Below are 26586 nucleotides of genomic sequence, written 5' to 3'. Positions count from 1 at the left end.
GTCGAGGTCAAGGTGAGCTTCCTCTCTCTTATGTCACTGGGTCATGGTGCAGTTCATGAATCCTTCTGTCTACTACTACTTCAACAGGGGGGGTTAGAGATGTGCCGTTTGAGAACTTCACATGTCCTGCCATTGGCAACTCAGTAGAGTAGATTGTCAGCGCAATGTAAAAACATTGTCAGTGAGATAAGGGGGGAATTTGCCCACAGTGTTATATGTTCATTCTATTCAGATTTCCTGAATAGATTAGAGATCAGTCAGACAACTCAAGAAGGATGTAATATATATTTATTGAATATAGATGAGCAAAGCAATATATATATTATGGTTTGGCGATGTATTGGATCTGCTTTTTAGGTACTCAGATCAAGCGCATCAGTCCCGGCCATAGGGACTCCGAAATCCCCCGTACCTAAACAGTAGATCCAAAACGACAGGTGGTAGCTGGGGTGGAGGTGCGAGCAGCAGTTGTATACAGCAGCACGCAGGTATACAGTATAGCAGCAGCAGCAAGCAAGCAAGCAGGAGGAGGAATGCAAACCTCCGGTTAAAGTAGCCGGTATGAGATGGAGTGAGTGTGTGATTGGCTGAGTGAATCATGTGGATGAGAGCATGATGCTGAGGCGGCCCAATTAACGGCCAGCGCGACTGAACTGAGGTTCCCTGACTGAACTTGCTCTGCGCATGTCTACGACAGGCACAAATGCTCATTTATTTTCCTTGCAAAGCAGTAGAATTTGCTAGGCCTAATCAGTGAATAAAACCTTGGGGAAACTCTACATGCAGGGGTCTTCAACAAGGGCAACGGATTCCAGAATGTCTGTACATTTTGAATAGAGGTCATTGAACAACAGGGACAACGGTGCAGTTGATGGGTTTATAGCACAAGCTGTGCATGCAGGGGGAAACAGAATGTACCACAGAGCAGGGTGTTGAACATGTTAAAGACAATGGACAAAGTGGTCAGACGTACATGGCATGCGAAACACATGAGTTGGGTTGAGGTTGAAGGACTCCAGGAGGTCCGCAGCAAATATTAACGTTCACAATCACATCTCCATGAGGATCTGGTCATGTTTGATCAAAGTACGTAAATTGTCATTGTAATTTGCGGGCAGATATTATATATCGGTGCACGGCTGAGGATAAATTCACCTAAAAATATAGCTGCAAGCAGCGATAAGGCGGGACCAAGAAAGAAGGCAATAAGCAATGAGAACAATACGCACAATACGCCATAGAATTCTTCCAAAATGTAGTGCCATGCAGTGCCTCAGCGGGCAGAGGTGGGCGTGCACAGTGCTGTGTCTACAGTGCAGGCCAGATGCTGACCATTAGATTGTCTGTGTCTAATTAGAACAGGGATATGAGACGGGTGTATACTGTGTACTACCCGGGCCAGAAATATTATTATTATTTATACCGTTCTATAACTTCTATTATTTGGTCCAAGCCCGCTGTAGGACCAATGGGACGTCAATTACTGACTTATCTGTGGTCAGCAGTGGTCGGCAGGTACATATTAGCAGCTAAGTTAGCCACCAGAGCTATCTATTAGGATGCAGTCACAACATATGAAGTACCACATGTCTTCACATGTTTTGACGTGTGTTGTGTTTTTAGTTTTTAAGCTAAATAGTGCTCTTTGCTAACCTATGAATCACCATTTTACTCTCAGTGAAATATTCTAGCAGGAAATCGCATGATCACAAAACAAAAACAGAAACGTTCACTTCCATTCTAATGGATTTGGAGAAATGCCTTTATCTCTGCTTCCGTTGTTGGCTTCGATTTTTGGCCAGACATGCTATTTTCAACGGACAATAACTACTAGAGAACCGAAGGTAAAAAATTTACAAAAATAAAAACACCCATAGGCCTTTACCATACTATTAATGATGAATATAATACTGTACCTTAACATAAAGTGTCTTTTTCATGTGTCCTTTTCATGAACGAAGGCCTTTGCCGATGCAGAGCCTGTTGTCAGATGGTTGAACAAACAGAGGAGGAGTTTTGATGGAGGCTACGGATCCACTCAGGTAACCACTGGTGGAAAAAGTTCTCAAATTTTTTCCTTAAGTAAAAGCATCAAATACTCTGTTACGGGTAAAACTCTGGAATTCTGGTACTTGAGTAAAACTCAAGTACAAAAGTATGTATCAACATGTACTTAAAATAAATCTTGTCCACTCTCTTCCTTAATCTATCTGTGGGTGTCATGTCCTTCCAGGCAACCATGCTGGTGTACCAGGCATTATCTGAGTACTGGACCACTGAATCAGAATATGATCTGGATGTGATGGTCTCGGTGCCTCATAAGATCAAACCATATCACTACAATTTCAACGACTATAACTTCTATTCCAGTAGGACATTTTTGGTATGTTGTCATGACGCACACGCACGCACACACACACACACACACACGCGCGCGCACGCACACGCACCCACACACACAGCTGTTGATGAGCATGCTCTACCTATACTGTTTGTCCACTGTATTTGCATTTGGGTGTGTACGTGAAGCAGATGTAGCGCAGTGCTCAAATGGACTCCCAGGCGGCCTGTGTGTGAGTGTGAGTTTGTGTGTAAATGTGCATTTTAAACACTTTAAATGTGCACAGTTCAAAGGTATAAACCAGAAGCTACAAGTGACCGCCATAGGATCAGGAGAAGCAACTCTCACAGTGAGTATATCACTCTCCTACCATTTTGTTATTTATTTATTGCGGCCGCAGGACCATATTTGGTCATGCCTCGTGACATCACATGACATCATCAGGGGGTGGAGATCCCTGATGTCATCAATATTAAGCCCATATATGGGAATACCCATATATGGAGATCCCTGATGTCATCAATATGATGTCTCCCTTTTGACTGATACCTGTCCAGTTTAACTCTAGACAGGCCCGCCCCAAAGTTATTAGTTCTCAACAGGCCCGAAAACTAAGGCCTTACCTGGGCCCTCATCAAACCCTGTATACTCAAGACACTGCCCCCTCTGCCACCCTTAGATTATATGGAGCTGACCTGTTCTGACATTCCATATGTTGACCTGACCACATCAAACCCTGTACATTTAAGACGCTCCATATATGGCCAGTACAGAATTAATTCCATATGTTGATCTGACCCCCCATACCAAAGCGCCAGTGCTCGCCCAGCAGTCTGCTGTCACCTATAGGTGGATGCGTGCCCTCAGGGGTCTTACTGGTTTAAATATGCTATTTAAATAACAGGTTTATTACTTGCACAAGCAGAGCGTGCAAGTAATAGTTTTCGTTTTCGTATGTCGCCGTTTGATGTGTATGCGCCGTGCCAGCGTATGACGTAATGACTACTTGTGCTTGATATGGCAGTGGTGTCAGATTACATACATGTATACATAGGAGCATTCCCCGGTGGCTCAGGGGTAGAGTGCCTGGATGGTAACCGTAACGTTGCCAGTTCGAACCCGGGCTCCCCCAGAGTTACTGTCGAAGTGTCCTTGAGCAAGACACTGAAACCCTAATTGCTCCCGATGTGCTAGTTGGTGCCTTGCATGGTTTCCGCTGCCATCGGTGTATGAATGGGTGAATGTAATGCACAATCTCTGTAAAGCGCCTTGGATAAAGGCGCTATATAAATGTACCATTTACCATTTACCTTTAATCCTCCCAACACTAAAACATATCGTCATTACGTCACCATCAAAAACCAATTACACCCTGGCATTGGGTCCTTTAATCCACATCTTTATTACGTCATCATTGAGAGCTAGTTGTACCAGTTATACTCTGACGTCATATGCTGCTACGATACATAGGCATCAAACGGGGCATACGCAAAGTAACCACAGTATACCGCCAATCAACTTACAAATTACATAATACATACATAGAGGCATTTCCTTTAATCCACCCGACACTGATCGACATATACGTCACCATCGAAAGCCGTCACTCATCCGTATTAATTACAACATTACGTAATTGATTGTTAATTACGTAACGAAAGAATGAATTTGAAATGCTTAAATAGAATTACCTTCATGTTCCTTCATGTTCTTCAACAGTTCTTCAACAGAAGAACATGAAGGTAATTCATGTTCTTCTTTCACAGAGAAGCTGAGATTTGACAGTTTACAGCGGTCGACAGTACTTGCGCGCTCTGCTTGCGCACTAGTAGGCATGGCCATTTATGTGCAACAAGCAAGTAGGCACTCGACAGAGTGCAGTTCTAGTTTTGTATGTTATTTGTTTCAATTAAAAGAGTTATCTGCAAACACCCTCACCCTACAGGTGGTACGCAGGCCCGTTGAGTGATTTCCAACAAGCGCTTCCCAACCCCAATGCTCCATACGGCTCAATGTTTTGCTACTCAGTCTACAGTAGATGAGGGGGTGTGATGCATGTGCATACTCTCATTGCATTATAGCTAAAATGCCTAAATTCTAATTGTAAAATGCAAAATGACACAAATGCTCTCCCGGATGGAATGGGTTAAGAAACTACCATAGAGGCAGGGGATCACAAGGGGCCGTCTGTCCTACATGTTGTGTTGATTGTTCTAACTTCTAACACACTGTGTTTCTCTGGCTGACAGGTGATGTCGTTCTATTTCAAAGAGAAGAGGAATGAGCTCTCAGGTGAACTGCTGTTATGTTACCTTATGTTATTCGTTATGTAATGTGTTGACCTTTTCTTTCTTGTTTATACTTTTAAGATTTTAAGTCTTATGTATTATACTATTCTCCTCAAAACGTTCCAACTCCTTCATATTTTCACCTAGAAACGTCATATAATATAATGTCCTGCTTCTTGTGTGTGTGTGTGTGTGTGTGTGTGTGTGTGTGTGTGTGTGTGTGTGTGTGTGTGTGTGTGTGTGTGTGTGTGTGTGTGTGTGTGTGTGTGTGTGTGTGTGTGTGTGTGTGTGTGTGTGTGTGTGTGTGTGTGTGTGTGTGTGTGTGTGTGTGTTATGAAGGAGCCCACCCTCGTCTGTCTTGCGCTATGCAGCTGTTTCTACTTTCTAGTTTCTACATCAGTTCCTTCTGTTTAACATCTAGCTCCGTGCTTCTCCAGGTGTTTTGGGGTCTCTCTATTCTCCGTTTTCCCTGTGGGTTCCATGTTAGGGCCTGCTTGGTTATTGCAGTATTGTCTTTTCTTAATGTGTGACCAATCCAGTTCCACTTTCTCCTTATCAGCTGTATCGCTACGGTTTCTTGTTTGGCGAGTACCCATAGGTTGATGTTGTTGATGAGGTTTGGCCAGAACAGTATACTCTCCGGAAATCACCCATGATATCAATAGGTTAGGTTTCTGTTTTAGGGTTGGGTTACTATTTTGGTTACAGTCAGGGTTGATTTAGTTTAGTCCGTCTTGAACAAAATACCATTTAGTTTTAGTCATATTCTGAAATGTTTTAGTTGACTAAGTATCACAATATTTTAGTCAACAGTTGATCTAGTCAACTAAAATGTATTTTGTCAGGCCTTGATGGCATTGAAATGTCTTATTTATACTCAGCTGTGTGCCACAGCCTCATAAATCGTCTATTTTCCAACCAAGCATGAAATGGCATCAAGGCCTCTAGGGAGTGTACATGCAAGGTTTTACACAGATCGGTGCAGTTATAGGTAAAACACACTAATTGGCCAGTTATAGCGCCACCATGAGTTGGACATTTTCAAGTGGCATTTTTTCCTCTGCCTAGTGGGAATGTGTGTGCAAAATGTCACGGAACTCCCACAATGTGCTCACCTTCCCACCGAGAATGCATACGGAGCGGTATAGACTCTCTTAGGGGTACCCCTAGGGGTACTTGAGGGAGTTCCAGCTCAATTAGAGATAGTTAGGAACCAAATGGACCCTCATGGGTCTGTAACTCAGAGAGTGTACAGATGGAACCAAATGAACCCTAACGGGGTTGTACACTCTCAGAGTTAAATTAACAGCGGTTTTACAATATAAATTGGACCCGTACCAGAGATAGAAATGCCATTAAACTGGGGGTCCGCAGCATAATGTTGATTTGGGGGTCCTTTGGGAACCACTGATATACGGTACTATGTCTTCATGTTGTCCAGCTCAGTTCTCAGAGTGCGGCAGGCCCCAGTACGGCAGACCTGAGCCTGGCGACGTAGAGAGGATCATTGGAGGAAAGACGTCACTCCCTGGGACTCACCCATGGCAGGCTTCCCTGCAGCGCAGACCCACCGGCTCTCCTGAGCCCTTCAAACACGTGTGTGGAGGCAGCCTCATTGCATCCTGCTGGGTTCTCACTGCTGCACACTGCATGTGAGACCATTCAATGTTCTTGTTCTTAATTTAACTTCCATTTTTCATGAGATATCGTTTGATAAACTCCCGTTGCATGATAACATTTATCAAGTCGGTGTTCAAGAACAGTGGTTCTCAACCTTTTTAAGCTCAAGACCCAAGTATATTCACGTTACTTCTCTCTGGAGAAATGATTGACCATAGTTGTTTCTCCAGTAACGATTCCATGGACATGCGGGTGGTCTTGGGGGGAGTGGACGTCATTAGAGATGAAGAGTATGACCAGTTCATCCCCGTGGAGAGAGCCATCGTTCACGAGGACTACAGAGTATCGTACAGCAAGGGTCGGGCCAGTGCTTTGCACAATGACATCGGTGAGGCCATGCGTTTACATGCGTCACTGTCACCACTGCATGGTTAACTGTCAAGCAAGTTACCATTCTGAATGTATTGATGCAACTATGAAGAAAGTATGCGACGTTGTTCAAGAAATTGGCTTAGACAGTGACGTAACCCTTTGTGAAATGTGATTCAGGCTGACAAGATTTAAGGTGATTGTTTAGGGCTCCTTTGTAATGACGTTAACAAACGTCCCTCTCAGAAACTCTATGGAATGTCCAGAACCACACACACGTGTTGTGACAGGGCCAGATCTACCATATGGGCACATGCCCAGAAGTTTCCCCCATTTTGTTATTATCTAAGAAATTAGTCAAAATGACTTGTTGGTGAGAATGCAGCTGGAAAGTGCAATTAGCCCTTCACTAAATCCCACCCCAAAAAGCGATTGTCCAATGCCAATCCAAATAGTTTAGCAACGGTTGCTATGCAGGTCAAGCTTTCTTCGCTGCTAACGTGCCTATTGGACAAGGATGGGTGGGGAGACTTAGTGAAGGGCTAATTGTGTGTAAAGCAGTAATGATGCACTAGATGAACTTTGTTCAAGGTAGGTGGGCTGCGTCTGCCATCCAGCATGCAGGCTTTGTTTACATTCTTCACGCATAGCGTGTCAGGTGGCTTGACAAAAAAAGGTAAAAACACTGAAATACACTGGCACTGGCGGATTCTGCTCACGATGTGGGTCAAATGAAAATAATGTGTATGTTAATGCCTGGCTGTCACTCGGGGACGGGGGAGGCAGCCGGAATAGAGGGTATACTGTGCGTGCGTGACATCATCATCATATACCCGGAAGTTATGCAGGAACGCCTACTGAGTGGCCAAAAACTACTTTCTGGCCTTGAAAGCCCATACATCCAAACAGAAAAGTCCTATCTGTCTTAAACAATGTTAAACAACGTTAAACTGCACTTTGCCACTCGATTTGCCACTCGATTTGCCATTGACATTATGCAAACGCATACCCACTATAGGCCAAAATAAATGCCAAAGAATTATATCGGGTTCGCAACTTCCCCCCGTCCAAGCATGCATTTGCAGGGGGGCCCTTTGAGTTTCAGTGCCCAGGGGCAGACATGGCGACTCCAGTTAAAAGACTCCTACTCAAGTCGCACTTGAGTTGCCACAAATGGGACTCTAGACTCGACTCAGACTCGCACCTCAAAGACTCCAGACCCGACTCTGTCTCAAGCTCCGTATTTTTAGACCCACATTAATGAACGATATGCCCGGGGAAAAAATCCAATCCTATCACTTTTTCCTTTCCCTCTCCCGCAGTGCAATTGCACAAATTAACCTCAGGTGCGCGGTCGGGATTTCATAACCACAGATATGGCGAGACGAGCACAATCTGATGCACGGTGGAGCCTTTCACTATTTAAAGTAAATTTAAAACGGCGAAAATAAACAAATATGTTTGGCTTCACATCAGCTATCCAAAGTCATTCAACTTTGCATTTGTTTAATATGTTGATAAGATAATAGGATTGTCTGTGAGGGAACGTTTTTGAAACATCGGGTTTCATGTGCGCTGTGACTGCTGACCTCGTTAAACACTATGTAATTAATGTTCACTGCATTAACGCCGTTCCATATGTTGCTCACCCCGTGCCAATAACGTAATGTTACAGTACCGATATAGTATAAATAATACAGGCTTATTTGGTTACAAAAATGCTTAGCAGTAGCCTATACTCCATTGTGCGTTGTGCATCATTGGTTATTTCCTCAAAAGAACAGATCTGCAAGCTGTCAACGCGCCATGATGAAACGGCGTGTCGACAGCTTGTAGGCGTAGTTACGCATTGGAACAAGCTGTGGGTTTGAGAGGCTGATTTATATAAACTGTAAACTTTATTAGATAAGTTGTCACTTTTTACGACGATAGCTGTAGCTCTGTTTTGGACCATATGCACGAATAAGATGGATAATAATAATAATAAAAGGTTCACGGAGACACTTACTTGGAGTCTTTGACATAACTCGTTACTTCAGTGGAAACGAAATGAAGATTACCTACTTCAGAGACGTTTAGGCTATTCACTCCTGTCCTGGAAATGGAAGAGAAGGTTGGCACTTTAACAGCCAACGTGAGTAGCCATTCCTGCCTTTCCTCCTGAAACTGGCTAACTATACTGTGGTGACTGTGAACTGCGGGGAATATTGGTGGTTACTGGCTCTCGTTACGCACACCAGTGCGCAAATTGATTTGATTGATATGATACGTATTAAGATATAGACGCAAGGAGCCTAAATGAATGAATGTATGTAGCCACAGTATGTTATTCTGATAAACATTCATTCCGTTTTTGTTTTTTTTGTCAGAAATACAAATTAATTGTATCTCAACCTTTTCAGGCCAGGGGACCACCCCCAAAACCATGTGGGGAACACACTGGGGGTTCCAACCCACTGTACTAATGTGCCATATTTCTGTTCACCTTGTCTCAGCATTACTCCAGCTGAGAGTCATGGACAGCCCGTACTGTGTCAAGGAAAGCCGCTACGTTAAGACTGCCTGTCTGCCAAAGCAGCGCTTCCCTGACGGCATGGTGTCGTGTGTGATCTCTGGATGGGGCATCACTGTTCCAGTCATAGCCATGCACCAAGTACCACCATGTATGTATCCAGCTACACATTACCCCCAATGTACCATGTTATATGTACAGTACTACACATTACCACCGTATTCATTGTCTGTGTTGGACAAGGTATACCTTCATTTTAAAGTAATACATCTCGTTACATATTACTGTCTGAGCAAGAGCAATTATATTATTATTAATTTCTAGTTACTTTTACCAAAATTATCAAATAGAACAACTAAATAGCCTAGATCTTTATTTTTTATTATTATTTTAATTATTATAATTTATTTATTTTTATTATTTTTACAAAAATCAATAAATGTCATTATAATTTGTATGCTCAGAGTTGTTCTTCATATCGACACAATGTTGGCCAATTTATTCATTCATTGAATGCATGATTTATTCGACAGTTACTTTTGTAACTACTTACCCCCAACACTGTTCATTGTCTGGGTTCTATGTTAGAACGAAACCAAACAGAATGTCTTCCTCTCTGTGTGCTCCTGACCATCAGGGTACCGTCCCAGCAAACTTTTGGACGCCCAGGTTCCCTTGCTCTCTAAGCATAGCTGCATGGCTCCACATGTCTATGGAGACCGACTGGACAATACCATGATCTGTGCAGGATACCTGACGGGAGAGGTTGACGCCTGCCAGGTGCGCGCGTGTGTGTGTGTGTGTGTGTGTGTGTGTGTGTGTGTGTGTGTGTGTGTGTGTGTGTGTGTGTGTGTGTGTGTGTGTGTGTGTGTGTGTGTGTGTGTGTGTGTGTGTGTGTGTGTGAGATTTATTTTTGTATTTTTGAGGGGCGCTAGCCCTTCCTATAATGTTTGTTTTTAGTTCAATGTTTGTTTTAAAAACGCCAATGACAATGAAGAGAAATTAATGTTTGTTTTGTCCCTAACACAAACATTAAATCCCATTAACAATAAACATTATTATTATTCACGTACACTCAATCTGTACATATGTTTGCACATGAATTGCGTGTGATTGACAACCTGTCACCCCTCAAAAATGCAGAGGTTTCTACAAAATATGGAATACTAAGTATTTACTTGCGCAAGCAGAGCACGCAAGTATTGTGGTCGGCTGTACCAGATGTGGTATGTATGTATGGTAGGCGTGTTTATAATCGGTCCATATAATCGGTCCAGCCGACCACAGTATACTTTACTGTGGTCTTTACGTTACATACATGTATAGTCATACATACATACATACATACATTACCTGTTACCCAAACAATATTGAAGCCTTTTGGCCCAGCCCTCCACAATATTTTCTGTTTCTCATTTGGCCCCTTGGGGAAAAATAATTGCCCACCCCTGCTCTAGCGTAAACACTGAAAACACCTTTGGCCCTGTAAAGCAACTTTGAGTACCTAGAAAAGTGCTATAAATCATATGTATTTTTATTAGGGATTAAGCCAGAAGGGGTGAAGACCCCTTATTGTTTTCGTGCAGGTCCGCCATTTTTCGCAGTTTTGGCAGTTCTGTGCTGTCGTTTTCCACGATATTCGTCAATATGGTGGAGGGTTGTGAGAATCGCTCAAGAACTGAAGCTCACAGTCATTCGTTGAAGGACCCTTGACATCTAGATCTCCCAATGAATGAATTATATGATCTGCTCTATGGACTCTTGACGTCCTTGAAATTGCATTTCCATTCATCTGTGTGTAGTCTCGACCCTGCTAATGCATGGTTGGTTGGCCGCGGGAGTACAGCGTTGACAGACAACCCCTTCAGCCAATCAGCGTAACAAATAAAGTGACAACATCTCCAGTCATCCAACCAGCTATTTAAAGAGGAGACGCTGTGAAGAAAGTGGCCTTTATGTCTTATCGCTGCTTGCAGCTATTTATTATTATTCTTTGTCTCTGTAGGGTGACTCCGGCGGGCCCCTGGTGTGTGAACAGACTGGAACTCACTATATCACTGGTGTGGTGAGCTTCGGGGACGGATGTGCTCAGAGGAACAAGCCTGGTGTTTACGCCAACGTCCACAGATATGTGGACTGGATCACTGAGATGATATCTAACCCTAACGCTAGGAACAGTGATTCTCAACCTCTCGACTATAATTATTAGCCCAGTGGTCTGGGGACCACCAGTGGTCCTTGAGGGGGTTCCAGGTGCTCCCCAGCTAAATGATGGGGAGAGTTGGTAACCAAATGCACCCTTATTAGATCTTTAACTTTAAAGGTGCATTTGGTTTCATTTTACATTCTCAAGAGTAAAAATGTTCTGCATTACTTAATTTACAAGAAGTCTACATACACAATTACTGTAGATAATGTAGAATAATTGTTATTTTGATCTTTGCCTTTTTTATTTAACCTTTATTTAACCAGTAAAAACCACATTGAGACTGAAGTCTCTTTTACAAGTGTGAATTGGCCAGGACAATAGGCAAAATAAGTGACACAACTCTGCCAGTAACAAAAAATACACAACAAAAAACAGGACAGACATACAATGCTCATAAATACAGTACCCACTACCGAAGAATCTTAAAGGGATGCCTGTTATCTCTCCTATATACCACATCAATACAGCATGGAATTGGAGACTAAATCTTATCTAATGATAACAAATAATCTTTGTCTGAGAGGCTAAATCTCATCAAATACCAAATAAATAATGGACATTGATATGAAAAGGGTTGAAAACCACTGTATTAGCCCAAAACCCAGGAAAGCGTATGTCATTTTAGATTTCAGCATTAGGTATTCAATTATGCAAATTTATGGAAAAATGTTGAAGATGTTTGAATAATTTGTTGTAGAATCTGTCTTAATGGGTTAGTATATATACAGATGTTATGTTAAATATTTCAAAACATATGAAAACAAAATGTGTGGAGGTACTTCCTTTCCCTACTAGCAGTGTGCACAACTCATCTGGTGGTGATGTCCAGTGAACCGAGTACTGAGCCATGTCCAAAACATTGACTCAGGGCATCTGATCTGAAATGGATGGACCCGTATGGACTATACAGGTTGGCATTTGTAGTCTTATTTAGTGGTGATGGTGGCTGGAATTTATATTTTTATTTAGCAGTGATGGCCTGTGGGGCTTTTGTTCTCTTCATGAGGTTTGGAACAAACAGCAGCCCTGAAGCTCTCTCAATGGTTTCTATGGGAACCAGAAAACATTCCAGGGGGATCTTTTCGTCGACTGGCAAGTTGGGCATGATGTAAGAATGAAGCTCCACCCCATCTGACCGCTCCAAAATCAACACCTTGAAGAAGTGTGTTGGCACGGCAACGTGGTTCCGTCCCAACACCTGGTACCTCACATGCAGCTTCCCATCCGGCTCCTGTCTGGGCAGGTACAGCGGTGCAGACGTGCAGACGCAGGTGCAGACGTAAACATTGCAGTAATCTTTGAAAAACTGGAAAGAAATGCAGAAATCACAGCATTCCATCTTTAAGCATAACTAGAGTGGTGCCCATTGGGAACTGGCCTAGTTGGAATGATGCACATGCTCCACCCAGTGTTCCTTTTATGCCCATATATGTAGTTCTTTGTCAGGCATGTCCAAATATGGAGTCTATGCCGAAGTCAGAATATATTTGTGATGTCAGAACAGGCCAGGCAGAGGCCATTTGTGGCGGTTCTGGAGAACCGTGGGTCCGCCCCACCCAGTTGTCTGTCTACCTTTTATGCCCATATATATATATATTAGTGCTGTCAGGCGATTAAATGTTTTAATCGCGATTAATCGCATGATTTGTGTAGTTAATCGCGCGATTAATAGAAAAACCTTTTTTGCTCTAAATTCAATGATAATTGAAAATGCTGTATTGTAGAGATGCTCCGATCACGTTTGACAACATTAATGATACTTTTTTTATTTACCTTTTTTCCACATGACGTATGAAAATTATTATTTTATGGCTTGCCCATTTTCTCTCTTTTGAATAATTCTGTGCAATTAGCACATTCAACACAAACAACTGTTTCCATAAAACAAACTAACATAGGCTACTCTATAAGCAGAATCATGAATAGGCCTATTTAATTTATAAAAAAGGAGAAGAGAGAGAGCAATGTGTTTGTGGCTCAAACTTTGTCTAATATTGTTTTAGAGCAGTGGTTCTCAAACATTTTCATGCCAAGAGCAAAGGACCCCCAATATTTTTTCAATCTACAAAAATAATCCCAAAATCGCTTATAAATTAAATTAAATTACTTACTAATCGCTTATTTGGCAACACTGGCCAAAAACGACCAGTGTTGCTTCTTTTTGTTTTATTTTGTATAGACCTAGGTGGCTTGTTTCTGCCATAGAGTTATACTGTTATACTATAACACCTCTGGCTTCTAGCCCTAAGCTTCTAGCTAGCTGGTGCGTCTGGCTGCTGCCTGCTGCTCGACTCGTCTCTGTCTGTGTACTGTCAGTCCCAGCTCCGTGACTGGGAGATGGGACTGGGAGATCGAGATGGGACTGTGGATAGCCTGGATAGAACTTTCTGTTACATTTAAATCCATAAACAAGTACCACGAGGCATAACGGTATAACGAGGCACAGCTGTTTACAATGCGATGCAACATTAACAGCGGGGGTTTTGCTTTTGCTTGGTCTGGATGGATGAAGCAAAACCTTTATGAAATGTAAATGGAAGGCTGTTACTCCACTTAAAACATCCTAACAAGGGGTCTGGGAAGGGAGTGCATTGCAGGAACCAGTATTCCTCAACATCCCGCCTGCCAATCGCTGTGTCTTTTTTTGTTGCATTAATGCGATAGAAAAAATTGTGCCGTTAATAAGGTGTTGCGTTAATGCATTAATAACGCGTTAACTTTGACAGCATTAATATATATATATATATATATATATATATATATATATATATAATATATACCAGTAAGACGACTTCATTTTCCTTCCTATATACCCAGGGTAGTAGCTGAGCACAAGTGCTCATTTTCAGCAACGCCCTGCACATTGAAAACACAGACAGACACACACATTAAAACCTGGGAGCTGACCAGTACAACCTCAGTCTTATACTGTTGGCCACTAAGCAGCTCCACTGGAGCAGTTGGGGGTTCAGTGCCTTGCTCAAGGGCACTTCAGCGGTGTTGGGTGAGTGATGACCAATCACTTCTCGACCCAGATTTTTCCTGTCCATCCGGGGAATCGAACCAGCAACCTTTCAGCAACAAGGGCGCTCCAGATGTCAAAATGATGGCAGAACAGGACAGCTCAATGTGGAGGGAGATCAGGTCCAGATCCCGGGCAGAGGCCTTTTGTGGTGGTTCTGGACAACCGTGGGTCCAACCGACTTGACACCGGGCACTGGACTCCCTGTGGGTGTGTGGAACACGTGTGTCGAATTTGATTCTTCTTTTGGTTCTTGAGTTTCTATAAATATTTTTCTACCAAGGTTAAGGAAAACAAATCAGTTTGACCTAAAGCTGGCCCAAGTCCATGTTCTGTCTATAGCTTCGCTTGATATTTCATTATAGAAACATGTTGGCTGACCTTGTATCTTCAAGGAAAGACAAAACAGTTTCTACTCTTACACTGTACAAGTGTACATTGTTCTCACCTTCACTCAGATCAGCCATATATGAGTCTCACACCGATTCTTATTCAGAACATCTTGATTTTGTTTTGTTAAATGTACATTTATTTTGCCACTTCTCTCCAAAGTTTCATCTTTATGCCAGTTAACCTGCTATTGATAAAAGACGTGCACACTATGGGCACGTGCTGAGTGAGAAATAATGGGCAAAACACTGATGGGCTCCACTTAATAAATGTATTGCACCCTTTAAAGTTCTGTGAAGTTTCAGGCTCACATGCTCTTTATCAGACACTGCTATTGTAACCTACGGGCTGACCTGCCGGCAAGGAGCCCCCACCGGGAGGATATAGCACCTCCGCTCTGCTCATCTCTCGTTCAACACCTCCCACTGACAGGCACTGCTCCCATGACGCAGAGATTGTAGATTATTTTTAGTTTTACAGTTTGGCCAGCTGTTTTAGACATGGTCACTAAACTACTGCTACCCCATGCACACGCACGCACGCACGCACACACGCACACAGTCACACACACACACACACACACACAATGACTGTTCTAAGTGATTATAATGTTATTGTTCTATGCTTTTTATTTATTCGAAATGCATAATGTATGAACTAGTGTTGTAGTACTCGAGTCCGGTCTCGAGTCCACATTTTGTTTGTGTTCTTGTCTTCCCCAGGTGTTTCTCATGTGTAATCAACCTCATGTGTATATTAGTCTTGTTCCCCAGTCAGTCCTTGTCGAGTCAATGTTTGGTGTCACTTCATGTTCAGTGTTAGTTTGTGATTGTGATGTTTTCTCAGTTTTTGTAATAAATCCCCAATATTGGATTTTGAACTATGCCTGCCTTGCTGTCCTGCATTTGGGTCCTCGCCACACCACCAGAACACATTCACATTCACATTAACATTACCAGTAACTTTCCCTAAAGGGTGAGGTTGTGCTGAAACAGCTTCTTAATACGGCACAGTTGAGAAGCAGTAGTTAAACTATTAATCTGGTGTCAGTGAGGTCAGATGAAGAGTTGCTGGCCAGCTCCATATATTCAGATCTAGTATGTCAAACCATGTATGGCTATCCAGGGTTTGATGAGGTCAGTGTCGTTATCTTCATATATAGAGATCCAGGTGATGATAGTCAGCTCCACATATGGAGATCCATGTGTTGTACCGACTTGTTTCATTTGCAAGTGTGACTCGCAACCACACTGGTTATCATGAGACTGTCACGATATGGCCATATATTGACATAAAACGCACGCACGCACACACACGCAGGCACACACGCAGACACACACACACACACACACACACACACACACACTGTAAATTAACAGTTAAATTAACACCTAGGATTTTGTTATTAGGAGTGAAGTCATAGTGACATCTGTACTGTATGTTTGCCACCTGAGTGGCCATTGGATCACCATTTCTATTATTTAACCCACAGCTTTATAAAGGAGAAAAGATATGTTTAAAAAAAGCTAATATATCATATTTAGATTTCAATTCCAGTTTAACCAATTTCAACCTGACAAAGTGGTTCTTGCACCAACCCTACTAAACATGCTAATTGGTATAGGGTAGGTAGGATCCCTTTAATTTCAAACCTTCCAGAAGTTGAACAGCTGCACAGTAGCTGATAACTCTAGATTAATCTGTGTAAATATGCTACAATGCAGGGACTAATGGGAAAATAATAATGAGTCCTGTTGAAATGCAAACTCATCCTCTGCACAAATCAATGTTATCTGAATTCATTAATTGCCTGTGCAACACAGTTTTATGGAAACTGTTCTGTCAAGGAATTGTGTAGCCTAATAATGATTATAGGATTGGTGGTCTGGGTCCAATGTCCACAAGAGGGTAGCATTGCTTAAACAACAAATATCCCCAGTAAACCGCTGTACATTCTTAAAGCTACTGTATGGCCTGATAATTATTATTGAATATTATTATTATTATTATTATTATTATTATTATTATTATTATCATGCTAACATTTGGTGTTGCCCTTGATGGTGGCTGATTAAAGCCTGAGCACACAAACATGTTGCATTATGATCTGCTAATAAGCTCAAAACTAACTTTGGATTGTGAACAATAACTAGACTAGAGAAACACTTGTGGACAGTCTGTCTGGCAGCTGTATTACACAGGATATGTAGGCTAAAGCACCAATGGCCGCTTCACTAATGATCTGTGATAATGATGTAAATTATGTGAAACACTGAGACACTCTGCTGCATGAAATCTCCTTCTAACAAAAACAATGACAACAGTGTGTGTGTGTGTGTGTGTGTGTGTGTGTGTGTGTGTGTGTGTGTGTGTGTGTGTGTGTGTGTGTGTGTGTGTGTGTGTGTGTGTGTGTGTGTGTGTGTGTGTGTGCCTGTGTGTCTGGTAATTTAATTTGAACCTCCTAAGTCCCAATGATTTATGCTGCAATTATTTCCGTTAATTTGTACCCACTACACCAGCAGGTGTTTCATATTCCATCCCAACCACACATACTGTACACACACCACACCACCCTCCTCATTACAATTTACAATTTAGGCATTTAGCAGACAGTCTTATCCAGAGGCAGAGGGACTTACAAATAGTCAGGCCTGGAGATGGCTTTGCAAAAGGAGCTGGCTAGACTCCTTGGTGATGAAGGGTCTGATCCTCCAGATGGATCGTCATCATTATTGACTCTTCTCAGAGCTGTGATATATTTATCAAGTTCACACCAGTTCTAGACTTGTGAGAGCAAATACTTGTGAAAGCCCCTTTTACCCAATTAGCAGATTTTAACCACTTGAATTCTGAGCAAGCAAACATTCATGTCCAGCTTTGAGGGTTTGTGTAAACACATTATTTTGCTGCCGTTTCCTATGACTAGTTTTGAGTGTTTGTGCACATTAGGCCAGTGTAAAGGTGTAAACACAAACATTGATGACAAAAGTGAGGACACAAATTGTTATCTGGCCGGAATGAGATAACGTATGATGATAAGAGGTCCCTCACTTCACACATGTGTGATTTATTTTCAAAAACAGCTGATTCACAAGCTGTGAGCTGAGGGGATTTGGGGTAGAGGGAAAAGTAGGCGGCCATATAGACCACTGCAAACCCTGGTGAAGATAGACGACTGCAAACCCTGGTGAAGATAGACGACTGCAAACCCTGGTGAAGGAAGAAAGTATGCAAGTGGTTATTGGCCGTGCTGTTAGGAGCAGCAAGCGTTGCCGAGCATGTGGCCTATAGGGTGGGCAGGAGCCTATCTGTTTCCGTAGCATGTGGCCTATAGGGTTTCCGTATCTGTTTCCGTAGTGCAAGGTTAATTGTTACAATGAATAAGTAAAGACAAGAAGAGTGAGAGAAGAATGCCACAAGCAAGTTGTGCCACTGCAGATTTTGGCAGCTATAGTCAGAACTATGATGATAGTATAGTTCAGTATAATTAATTTATAAGCAGTTGAGACACCCACGTTTCAAATTGATGTTGAGTAATGTTTAGGTTTAGGTTCAGTAATGATTCCGAAAACAAGAAGTTCATGTCTGAATGATGCTAAACCATTATTCTGGTAAATACACAGATGTTGATTCATTAAAGCTGCACTGTGTGCCAAGCACAGCCCCACTACCACTGAAAGGGCATTGTGTTTCAAAACATGCCTCTTCCCCCGGGCTTGACACATGTAAAATGACACATGTACACGTAACGTGAATTATTTATTTTATGTTTTGTTACAATACGTTTTAAATACGTAGCACTCTCTCTCTCTCTCTCTCTCTCTCTCTCTCTCTCTACTTTCTTTCCTTACTCTTTACCTGCGCTGTAACTCTTAACTGTTGTGCTGTCTCTAGGCTATCTATCTAACTATCTATCTATCTATCTATCTATCTATCTATCTATCTATCTATCTATCTATCTATCTATCTATCTATCTATCTATCTATCTATCTATCTATCTATCTATCTATCTATCTATCATTACTATAGACTATAGAGAGTGCAGTTACAGGGTTCTCACTGTCTCTCTGGCTCTTTAATAAGCAGAAAATGAATAAATCAGGAGAAGTAACTCATAAATAAATGTAATCAAATCAGGAGAGAGAACTCATACAGGAAACGGGATAAACAACTGAAATTGGAAGTGGTAAAACAAACAAATATGCAGACAAAATTGGAACTGGAACACAAGTTGGCAAATGTCTTTCTGGGCTTCTACTGTTGGGATGTCATTTGTAACCCACCTGAAAATGTATTTTCTGTTAAATGGAACAGCTGGAGAGATGGGGTTACCCATGTTATTAGCAATGTTTACTATATCGGACTATAAAGCTTTAACTTTTTAACAAAAACATTATTATTAATAATTACTACTACTACTACTACTAGTAGTAGTACTACTACTACTAATAATAATAATAATAATACTAATAATAATAACTTGAATTTATATAGCGCCTTTCAAGAAACCCAAGGACGCTTTACAAAACAGAAGTGAACAAATGTCACTTCAGTGCAGACTTGAAAGAGTCCAATGTAGGCACCTGGCGAATCTCCAAGGGGAGAGGGTTCCAGAGGGCAAGGGGGGGGCTGCCACATAGAAGGCTCTATCGCTGAGGGTCCGCTTTTTCGCATGACGGGTGGTGAGGAGCTCCATGTCCGAAGACCTCAGGTTCCGCTCAGGGGTGTAGTCCTTGAGGGACTGGGGTGGTTAATACTGGGAGAGAGCCTCCTTGTAGTCCATTACGTGGTCTTTGAAAGCCAGATGGTGGACAGTGAGGCCAGTTTTCTTGTAGAGCCTCTCCAGCCGTCGACCATCAGCCTTCATGACTCTGAGCTTCATGACTACTACCACACAACTCATAATAATCATAAATAATAAACGACCACAGTCGTTACAATGATAAACTGTATATAGGCCTATACAGAATACATAGGCCTATACTACAACACTTGACTGCTGACAATTTCCCAAAGCTTATGGGATTTCTTGGATTTAACAGTCACATCAAATAAGGCCAACTGCATTTTGAGTTAGTAGCCTACGGTATAGCAAGTTTCCTAATAACTGATTTTCAAATGAAGATCATTGAAGCATGTTTGTGATTACCAACGTCTCGGCAGATAACTGCCTTAATTCCTCAGAGTGAAGAAGGCTGTTATCTGCCGAAACGTTGGTTTCTATGCTCTGCGTCCATAATACAAATATTGGCACTTTGGCTGCCAGTGTGCATGGCCATATTTTAATATTTAATATATTTTAATATTGACTTATAGGGAACCACATACGTTATATTGTAACTTCAACCCCAACAAGATGTGTGGGTGTCAGAAGACCCCTAGGCTTGAAGATAACTGATGGCCTTGCTGTTTCCATGGCAATGCTATCACAGATATAACTACGGGAGTTTCACATACTCATCAACATGTACATATACAACACACTGGAAACTACTACCCCTTTCTCAAAGGGGACTTCCACAGAAAGATTGTGTGTTTGCTGTAGATAATAGGTACGTAGGTGGTCTAGACTCTAGAAACAGGGCACCCAAACCTTAACCATGGGGCAGTCACCAAAACATTGGCCGTGAATGACACCTCCTTTCTATGGTAAATTGCATTCACCTCCCCTTGTGGTCTCCTAGTTCGTTTTGAAAGAATCCAGTGATTTAGTCTACATAGTTTGTAATGGATGGTGTCAGAGCATTCCACATTTTGGTGGCGGAGTAGTAAAATGATTGTTCTAGACTCGAGTAGGCCTACCAGCAGTGGTGTAAAGCAACTAAGTACATTTACACAAGTACTGTACTTAACTATAATTTTGATGTATTTGTGCTTTACAGAGTATTTCCAATACATTTACTTCTACTCCATTACATCTCAGAGCCAGAATTTGTACTCCACTACTATAAGTAACTTTGTTACTAGTTACTTTGGAGATTTTAATTTTGATTAGAAAACAGGCATTAACCACTTCAACCCTATATACTGTACACATTTCGGCCATTTGACAATAGCAGATCTACAAGCTCACAATGCATCGCAATGTGACGCATTGTGAGCTTGTAGATTGGCTATTTTCAAAACATCTTGTACACATTTTTAACTTGTGAAATGGGATATTCTGCAATATGATTACTTTTACTTTTAGTACTTTAAGTACATTTTGATGTATCTACAATGTGTCGTGATGTGACGCATTGTGAGCTTGTAGACCGGCTATTTTCAAATGGCAGAAATGTATACTATATAGGGTTGAAGTGGTTAATGTATTCTAATTTTCTAATCAAAATTAAAATCTCCAAAGTAACTACTAACTAAAGTTTTAAAATAATTGTATTGGATTAAAAGTAAAGTAAAACTGTTGGATTTTATATGTAGTGGAGTAGAAGTAAAAGTAATGGAAATGGGAAATTCTCTGGTAAAGTACAAATGCCTCAAAAATGTACTTAAAGTACAGTACATAAGTAGGCCTAAATGTACTAGTTACTTACAGCACTGTGTAAATCTCTGCTGTTGGACAGAAATCATATCAAACCAACCTTTTTATGATTACAGTTCTTGGGCAGTTTGTAGTCTCGTACTTTTATTATGTAGTGATGTTCTAGTGTTTCCTGTTTTCCCTAGTTTATACTGTTTCTGTCTAACCTCCCTGTGATAATTCGTTTTCTCCACCTGTGTCCTATTAGTCTCCCAGCCAATCCCTGTGTTGATTGTTAGGTCTGTTCACCTTTGTATTGTTATCCTGTGTCTACTTAAAGGGTAAGACCACTTTTTGAGAGGTTTGGATTGTTTTCTTACCTTATTATGGGCAAACTATTCCATGAGTTATTTTGTGCCGTTTATTAGCAATTTAAGAAATAAAAAATAGTCGCTCATTGACTTCCATTGTGACGGGGAAACAGCTCTCAAAGTCACTCTTTTAGCACATAAACCAACGCAACAAAAGCTGACAGTTTGGAAAACTCATGCGGTTTTATTTTCATCTTTTAAGATAGATTTATAAAGTTACTATTTTGGTCGGAGATATACTGAAGCAGTACTCCGGCGTTTCCAACTCTCGCGGGGACATCTTGCGAGGTTTCGTTTGTAAACAACTTAACAAGTCTCCACGCTGTTTGAGATGCATCCCAGCTGCAGCCTCGCATAGGCCTCGATCACACCTAAAAAACATTTGTCTTGTCCGTGTCTTGTCCGTGTTTAATGGCCGCCTCAATGCATTTCCAATGAAAGTCACATGGTTTGACCAAACATTTGTTTGATGCGAGGGAGGGGGGCACAACACAGCAATCAAACAAAAATGTTTGGTCAAACCATGGCTTCCATTGGAAATGCATTGAGGCGGCCATTAAAAACGGACAAGACACAAGATGGGTGTTTTTTAGGTGTGTGTGAAGCCATATGAGCAGTCCCTTCAAACACGTCTCCTTCAAACACGTCCATTGTGTATGTTTTTAGTGACAAGCGGACAAGATCAAATCCATTTGTTTTCATCCCCGTCGTGGCTCAACGGCATTCTAATAATACGTTTCAGGAGTGGGTGTACAGTTTTGGTCCAATCAGAAAAGTCGTCTTTTTCAATTGCCGAGTTGATGGCATCAAAAAGAAGTTGCTTGGCCTGGTAGCATTTTGAACATTGGAAGTGAAATCGCCATTATAACCAGCTGTCCCTGCCCTCCCACGAAATGTTCAAATAAAGTTGTTGAGAGATACAAAATGTCTGTTCACTTGTCCAAAATCGTAACATTGGCTTTCAAAGTTTGCAGGATTGGCCCGTTTTGAACAAAAAGCCTCTAATCATGAACGCAGCGTGCAGTTTATGTGCAATCTTTCGCACACTTTCCTACTAGGCTGAGGAATATATCCCACCCTTTTCACATTGGCCTGTTATAGCGCCACCAACAGGTGGATTTTTGCAAAACACATTTTTGGAACAGAATGCCTCAAATCATCCAATTGCCATCAAAGGCATTAGAAGAAATGGCACCCTCTTCACATTGGCCTGTTATAGCGCCACCAACAGGTGGATTTTTGCTAAACACATTTTTGGAACAAAATGCCTCAAATCATCCAATTGCCATCAAAGGCATTAGAAGAAATGGCACCCTCTTCACATTGGCCTGTTATAGCACCACCAACAGGTGGATTTTTGCAAAACAAATTTTTGGAACAAAATGCCTCAAATCATCCAATTGCCATCAAAGGCATTAGAAGAAATGGCACCCTTTTCACATTGGCCTATTATAGCGCCACCAGGAGGCCACGACCTGGCACTTTTTCTAGTTTTACTCTACATCATCCAGTGTGCAACTGTTTCTATCCTTCCCCCCCCTCTGCCACTCAGGTGGAAGAGCGCATCACCGCATGCCTGGCTGACATCTCACAGTGGATGTCCTCCAACCACCTCAAACTGAACCCAGACAAGACTGAGCTTCTCTTCTTCCCAGCTAAGTCCTGCCCTATGCGGGAGCTAACTATTTCCGTAGACAACGCCCTGGTAACGTCTGTCCCAACAGCCAGGAATCTTGCATGGTGTTGTCCTGGACAGTCAGCTCTCGTTCAAAACCCACATCACAGCTGTCACTCGATCCTGTAGGTTCACACTCTATAACATACGACGAATTAGACCGTTCCTCACCCAGGAATCAGCCCAGCTCCTAATCCAGACAACAGTCTTGTCAAAACTCGACTATTGTAACTCCCTCCTTACTGGCCTACCAGCATGTGCACTTAAGCCTCTCCAGCTGATCCAAAATGCCGCAGCTCGCTTGGTCTTCAACCAGCCAAAATTCTCACATGTCTCCCCCCTGCTCCGCTCCCTCCACTGGCTCCCGGTCGCTGCCCGCACAGAATACAAAACTCTGATGCTGGCATTCAAAGCAACCAAAGGTATGGCTCCCCCATATCTTCCAAGTATGATCGAACCCTACAAACCCTCCCGCACACTCAGATCAGCCAACGCAGGGAAGCTGGAAGTACCCTCACTAAAAACGCCGGGACAACGCTCCATACGTCCCAAACTCTTCTCCCTTCTGGCTCCAAAACTGTGGAATGCACTTCCCATTGCAGTCAGAACTGCAGCATCACTCCCAATCTTCCGCCATAGTCTGAAAACCCACCTTTTCAGACTCCATCATGGCCCATAGCACTTACCCCACCCCCTTAGATAGCATTTCTGTAGACTTAGATAGCATCTGATACAGACTTATAGCATGTTATGTAGACAGCACTATAATTGCATTGTATGTAGTCATAGTACATATGTACATAGTACATATGTATAGCTTAGTAGTATATATGTATAGTTTATAGCTTTATTATATAGATATTCCACTGTTACTTTCTTAGCTTACGCATGTTTCTTTTTTTTTTTTTTTTAAGATATTTTTTTGCGGCTTACGCCTTTTATTGATTTTTGAAGGGACAGACAGTAGGCTGACAGGAAACGGGAGAGAGATGGGGGGATGACATGCAGTAAAGGCCGTGTCAGGTCCGGGAGTCGAACCCGCGGCACACTGCGACTGGATTACCAGTCTGGTGCCCAGACCGTTACGCTACGGCCTGGGCCTTACGCATGTTTCTTGATACATGTTTTTATGTGATGTATTCCCATGCTTTTTTGTTCTTGCTTAATGTAAGTCGCTCTGGATTAAGAGCGTCTGCTAAATGCCTAAATTGTAAATTGTGCGACACAGCAAGCAATGCAGTGCTGACCTGTAAACAGCATTGCACGCTCATTTACCATTCAGCGCCTTCATGAAAACTACAAAGAAAAAAGTTGTGACATACGTCAGCAACACGTGGAAGGAGAATAAAAATAACTAAGAAGTAACAAAAAAGAGCTGCCTGGCAGAACAATCCCATCAAAGAAAATTGCAACATGACGTGAAGTAGCTGGTGGTAGATTTGGAACACCAAACAATAGTGGTTGATGAGATAGGCCTACATGCATGTTTTGAATATGAAGGGACCTGGAAATTATTGATGGTTGCATCAGCACACCAAGGAAACGAAGCCATACACGAAACGAAATGTACCGAGTCCGACTGTCTTTTTACAAATGAATAGGCCTCATTAAATTTGACAAACACAGCAACGTTTCAAAATTCAAAATGTACCATTCTCAAAGCCTACTACCACTGTCCTATTTATACTTTGTTGTAAGGTGGCGTCTCGCAGCAGGGGACATTTCTGTGAGCTTGTATAGATCAGCCATTTGAGGAGAAAAATCGGGTTTTAGAATCTGCTGCGTTCGATGACTCGTATTTGGAGATTGCGCATCCTGGCGTGATCACAGAAGCGTTACATTTACGTCATATACTCATGGGCCAACTTGATTGGTTCAGGTCTGACACGTGGGCGCTCCAAGGGATAGAGTCTACCTGCAGGCCATGTGTCGTCATTGCTTACATTCTTGGGGTGGGACGTGGCTGCCCTTAGGGCAATGTGCGGTCCATCAGAGTTTTATGGGCAGGAGTTTTGGACTGGGTCCAGACTTCGGGATTCATTAAGGGAGTTTATCATATCTCCCAATGCGAGTCATTGAGCACAGCAGATTCTAGTAAAACTGTAGGTTACGGAGGTAACCCCTGTTTTATAACTGCAAGCCAGATGACTTGCCAACATCCCCTTCTTGATGCTTGAGAAGAATTGGGGCCGCGCCAACGTAAATACGCTTGCGTTGTTGCCCCTCAACTTCTCTGCCCGTACAGAAAAGAAATGCAGGTCTCATTGAAAATGAACTATAGGCGCGTTAAATCGATTCCCGTTTGAAAGGCCCTTCAGGCTGCGCAACAGTAAATTGGTGGTGAAAACCAACCAAACGCTTGATGAATTGAACAAGGTGGACCCTCTTGTAAACAAGTGTAATGCTTTATTGGGTCATCCACTCACAGTTAACAGTCTTTGTATTGAGTTGTGCTTAAATGTACTGTAATTCTGCAAACTGTTAATAAATATTTAAATCAATATCAATCAAACGCTATTTTCGTGCTTGGACAGACCCAGCCAGGGACCCAGGGACCCACATAGCTGTCTATAGGAGTGGTTGCACCAATCAAAAACACTGTAGTTAGTGGGTATTGTATTGGACATTTGTGAATTGTATCTGGAATGTCATGTAAGCCAGGAGGACTGGCAACTGCAGAGGACCAGAGTTGTGTAGTTTCTGAAATGCATCGCATAGCCTAAAGCCCCGAATCCCCGATAGGCTACGTTCCCACTTCCCTCAGTCCCTATACGCTCATAGGGACTGAGCGAACGTATCGGGGCTATACGCATGCATATAATATCGTGTCAGACTGTCAGTCAGTGTCATTTAGAAACCTTATCAGAGGCGTTCTCTCTGTAAAAGCAGTGACAGCCAGCTGGTGAGAACACAAACCAAGTTCCTCAAGTTCCATCTATGGGAGTGAGTGAGTGAGTGAGTGAGTGAGTGGGTGGCTGAGTCTGTCTCATCCATAGAGTTATAAGGTCTCATCTCACTGTGCTAGCAAAAAAAACTCTGCGCGCGCGCGCTCTCTCTCTCTCTCTCGCACGCACGCGCACACACACAGTGACACACACACACACACACACACACACACACACACACACACGCAGTCACACACACACACACACACACACACACACACACACACACACACACACACACACACACACACACACACACACAGTCACACACACACACACACACACACACACACACACACAGAGAGGGGGGAGAGAGAGAGGGAGAGAGAGACGGTGCCTCCTCCTCCCTTTGCTCGCATGCGGCTGTGGAACTGAGCCCAAAT

The 26586-nt window shown here is 42.3% G+C and overlaps 1 protein-coding gene across 1 annotated transcript; it reads left to right on the top strand.

Annotated features, from left to right (window-relative positions):
* Positions 1 to 4077: 4077 nt before the first annotated feature.
* On the top strand, positions 4078 to 11339 carry LOC310858334 (hyaluronan-binding protein 2-like; the record flags this gene model as incomplete). Its single annotated transcript, XM_083764440.1, has 7 exons — positions 4078 to 4083; positions 4591 to 4633; positions 6071 to 6281; positions 6468 to 6637; positions 9114 to 9281; positions 9768 to 9910; positions 11136 to 11339. The coding sequence occupies 7 exons, from the start codon at positions 4078 to 4080 to the stop codon at positions 11337 to 11339; spliced, it is 945 nt and encodes a 314-aa protein (XP_083620566.1).
* Between the last annotated feature and the right edge of the window lie 15247 nt (positions 11340 to 26586).

This window comes from Protomyctophum parallelum (assembly GCF_964188405.1).
Source record: "Protomyctophum parallelum genome assembly, chromosome: 5".
Lineage (NCBI taxonomy): Eukaryota > Metazoa > Chordata > Actinopteri > Myctophiformes > Myctophidae > Protomyctophum > Protomyctophum parallelum.
Note: the sequence above shows the minus strand (reverse complement) of the source record. Positions and strands in the feature narration are given on the sequence as shown.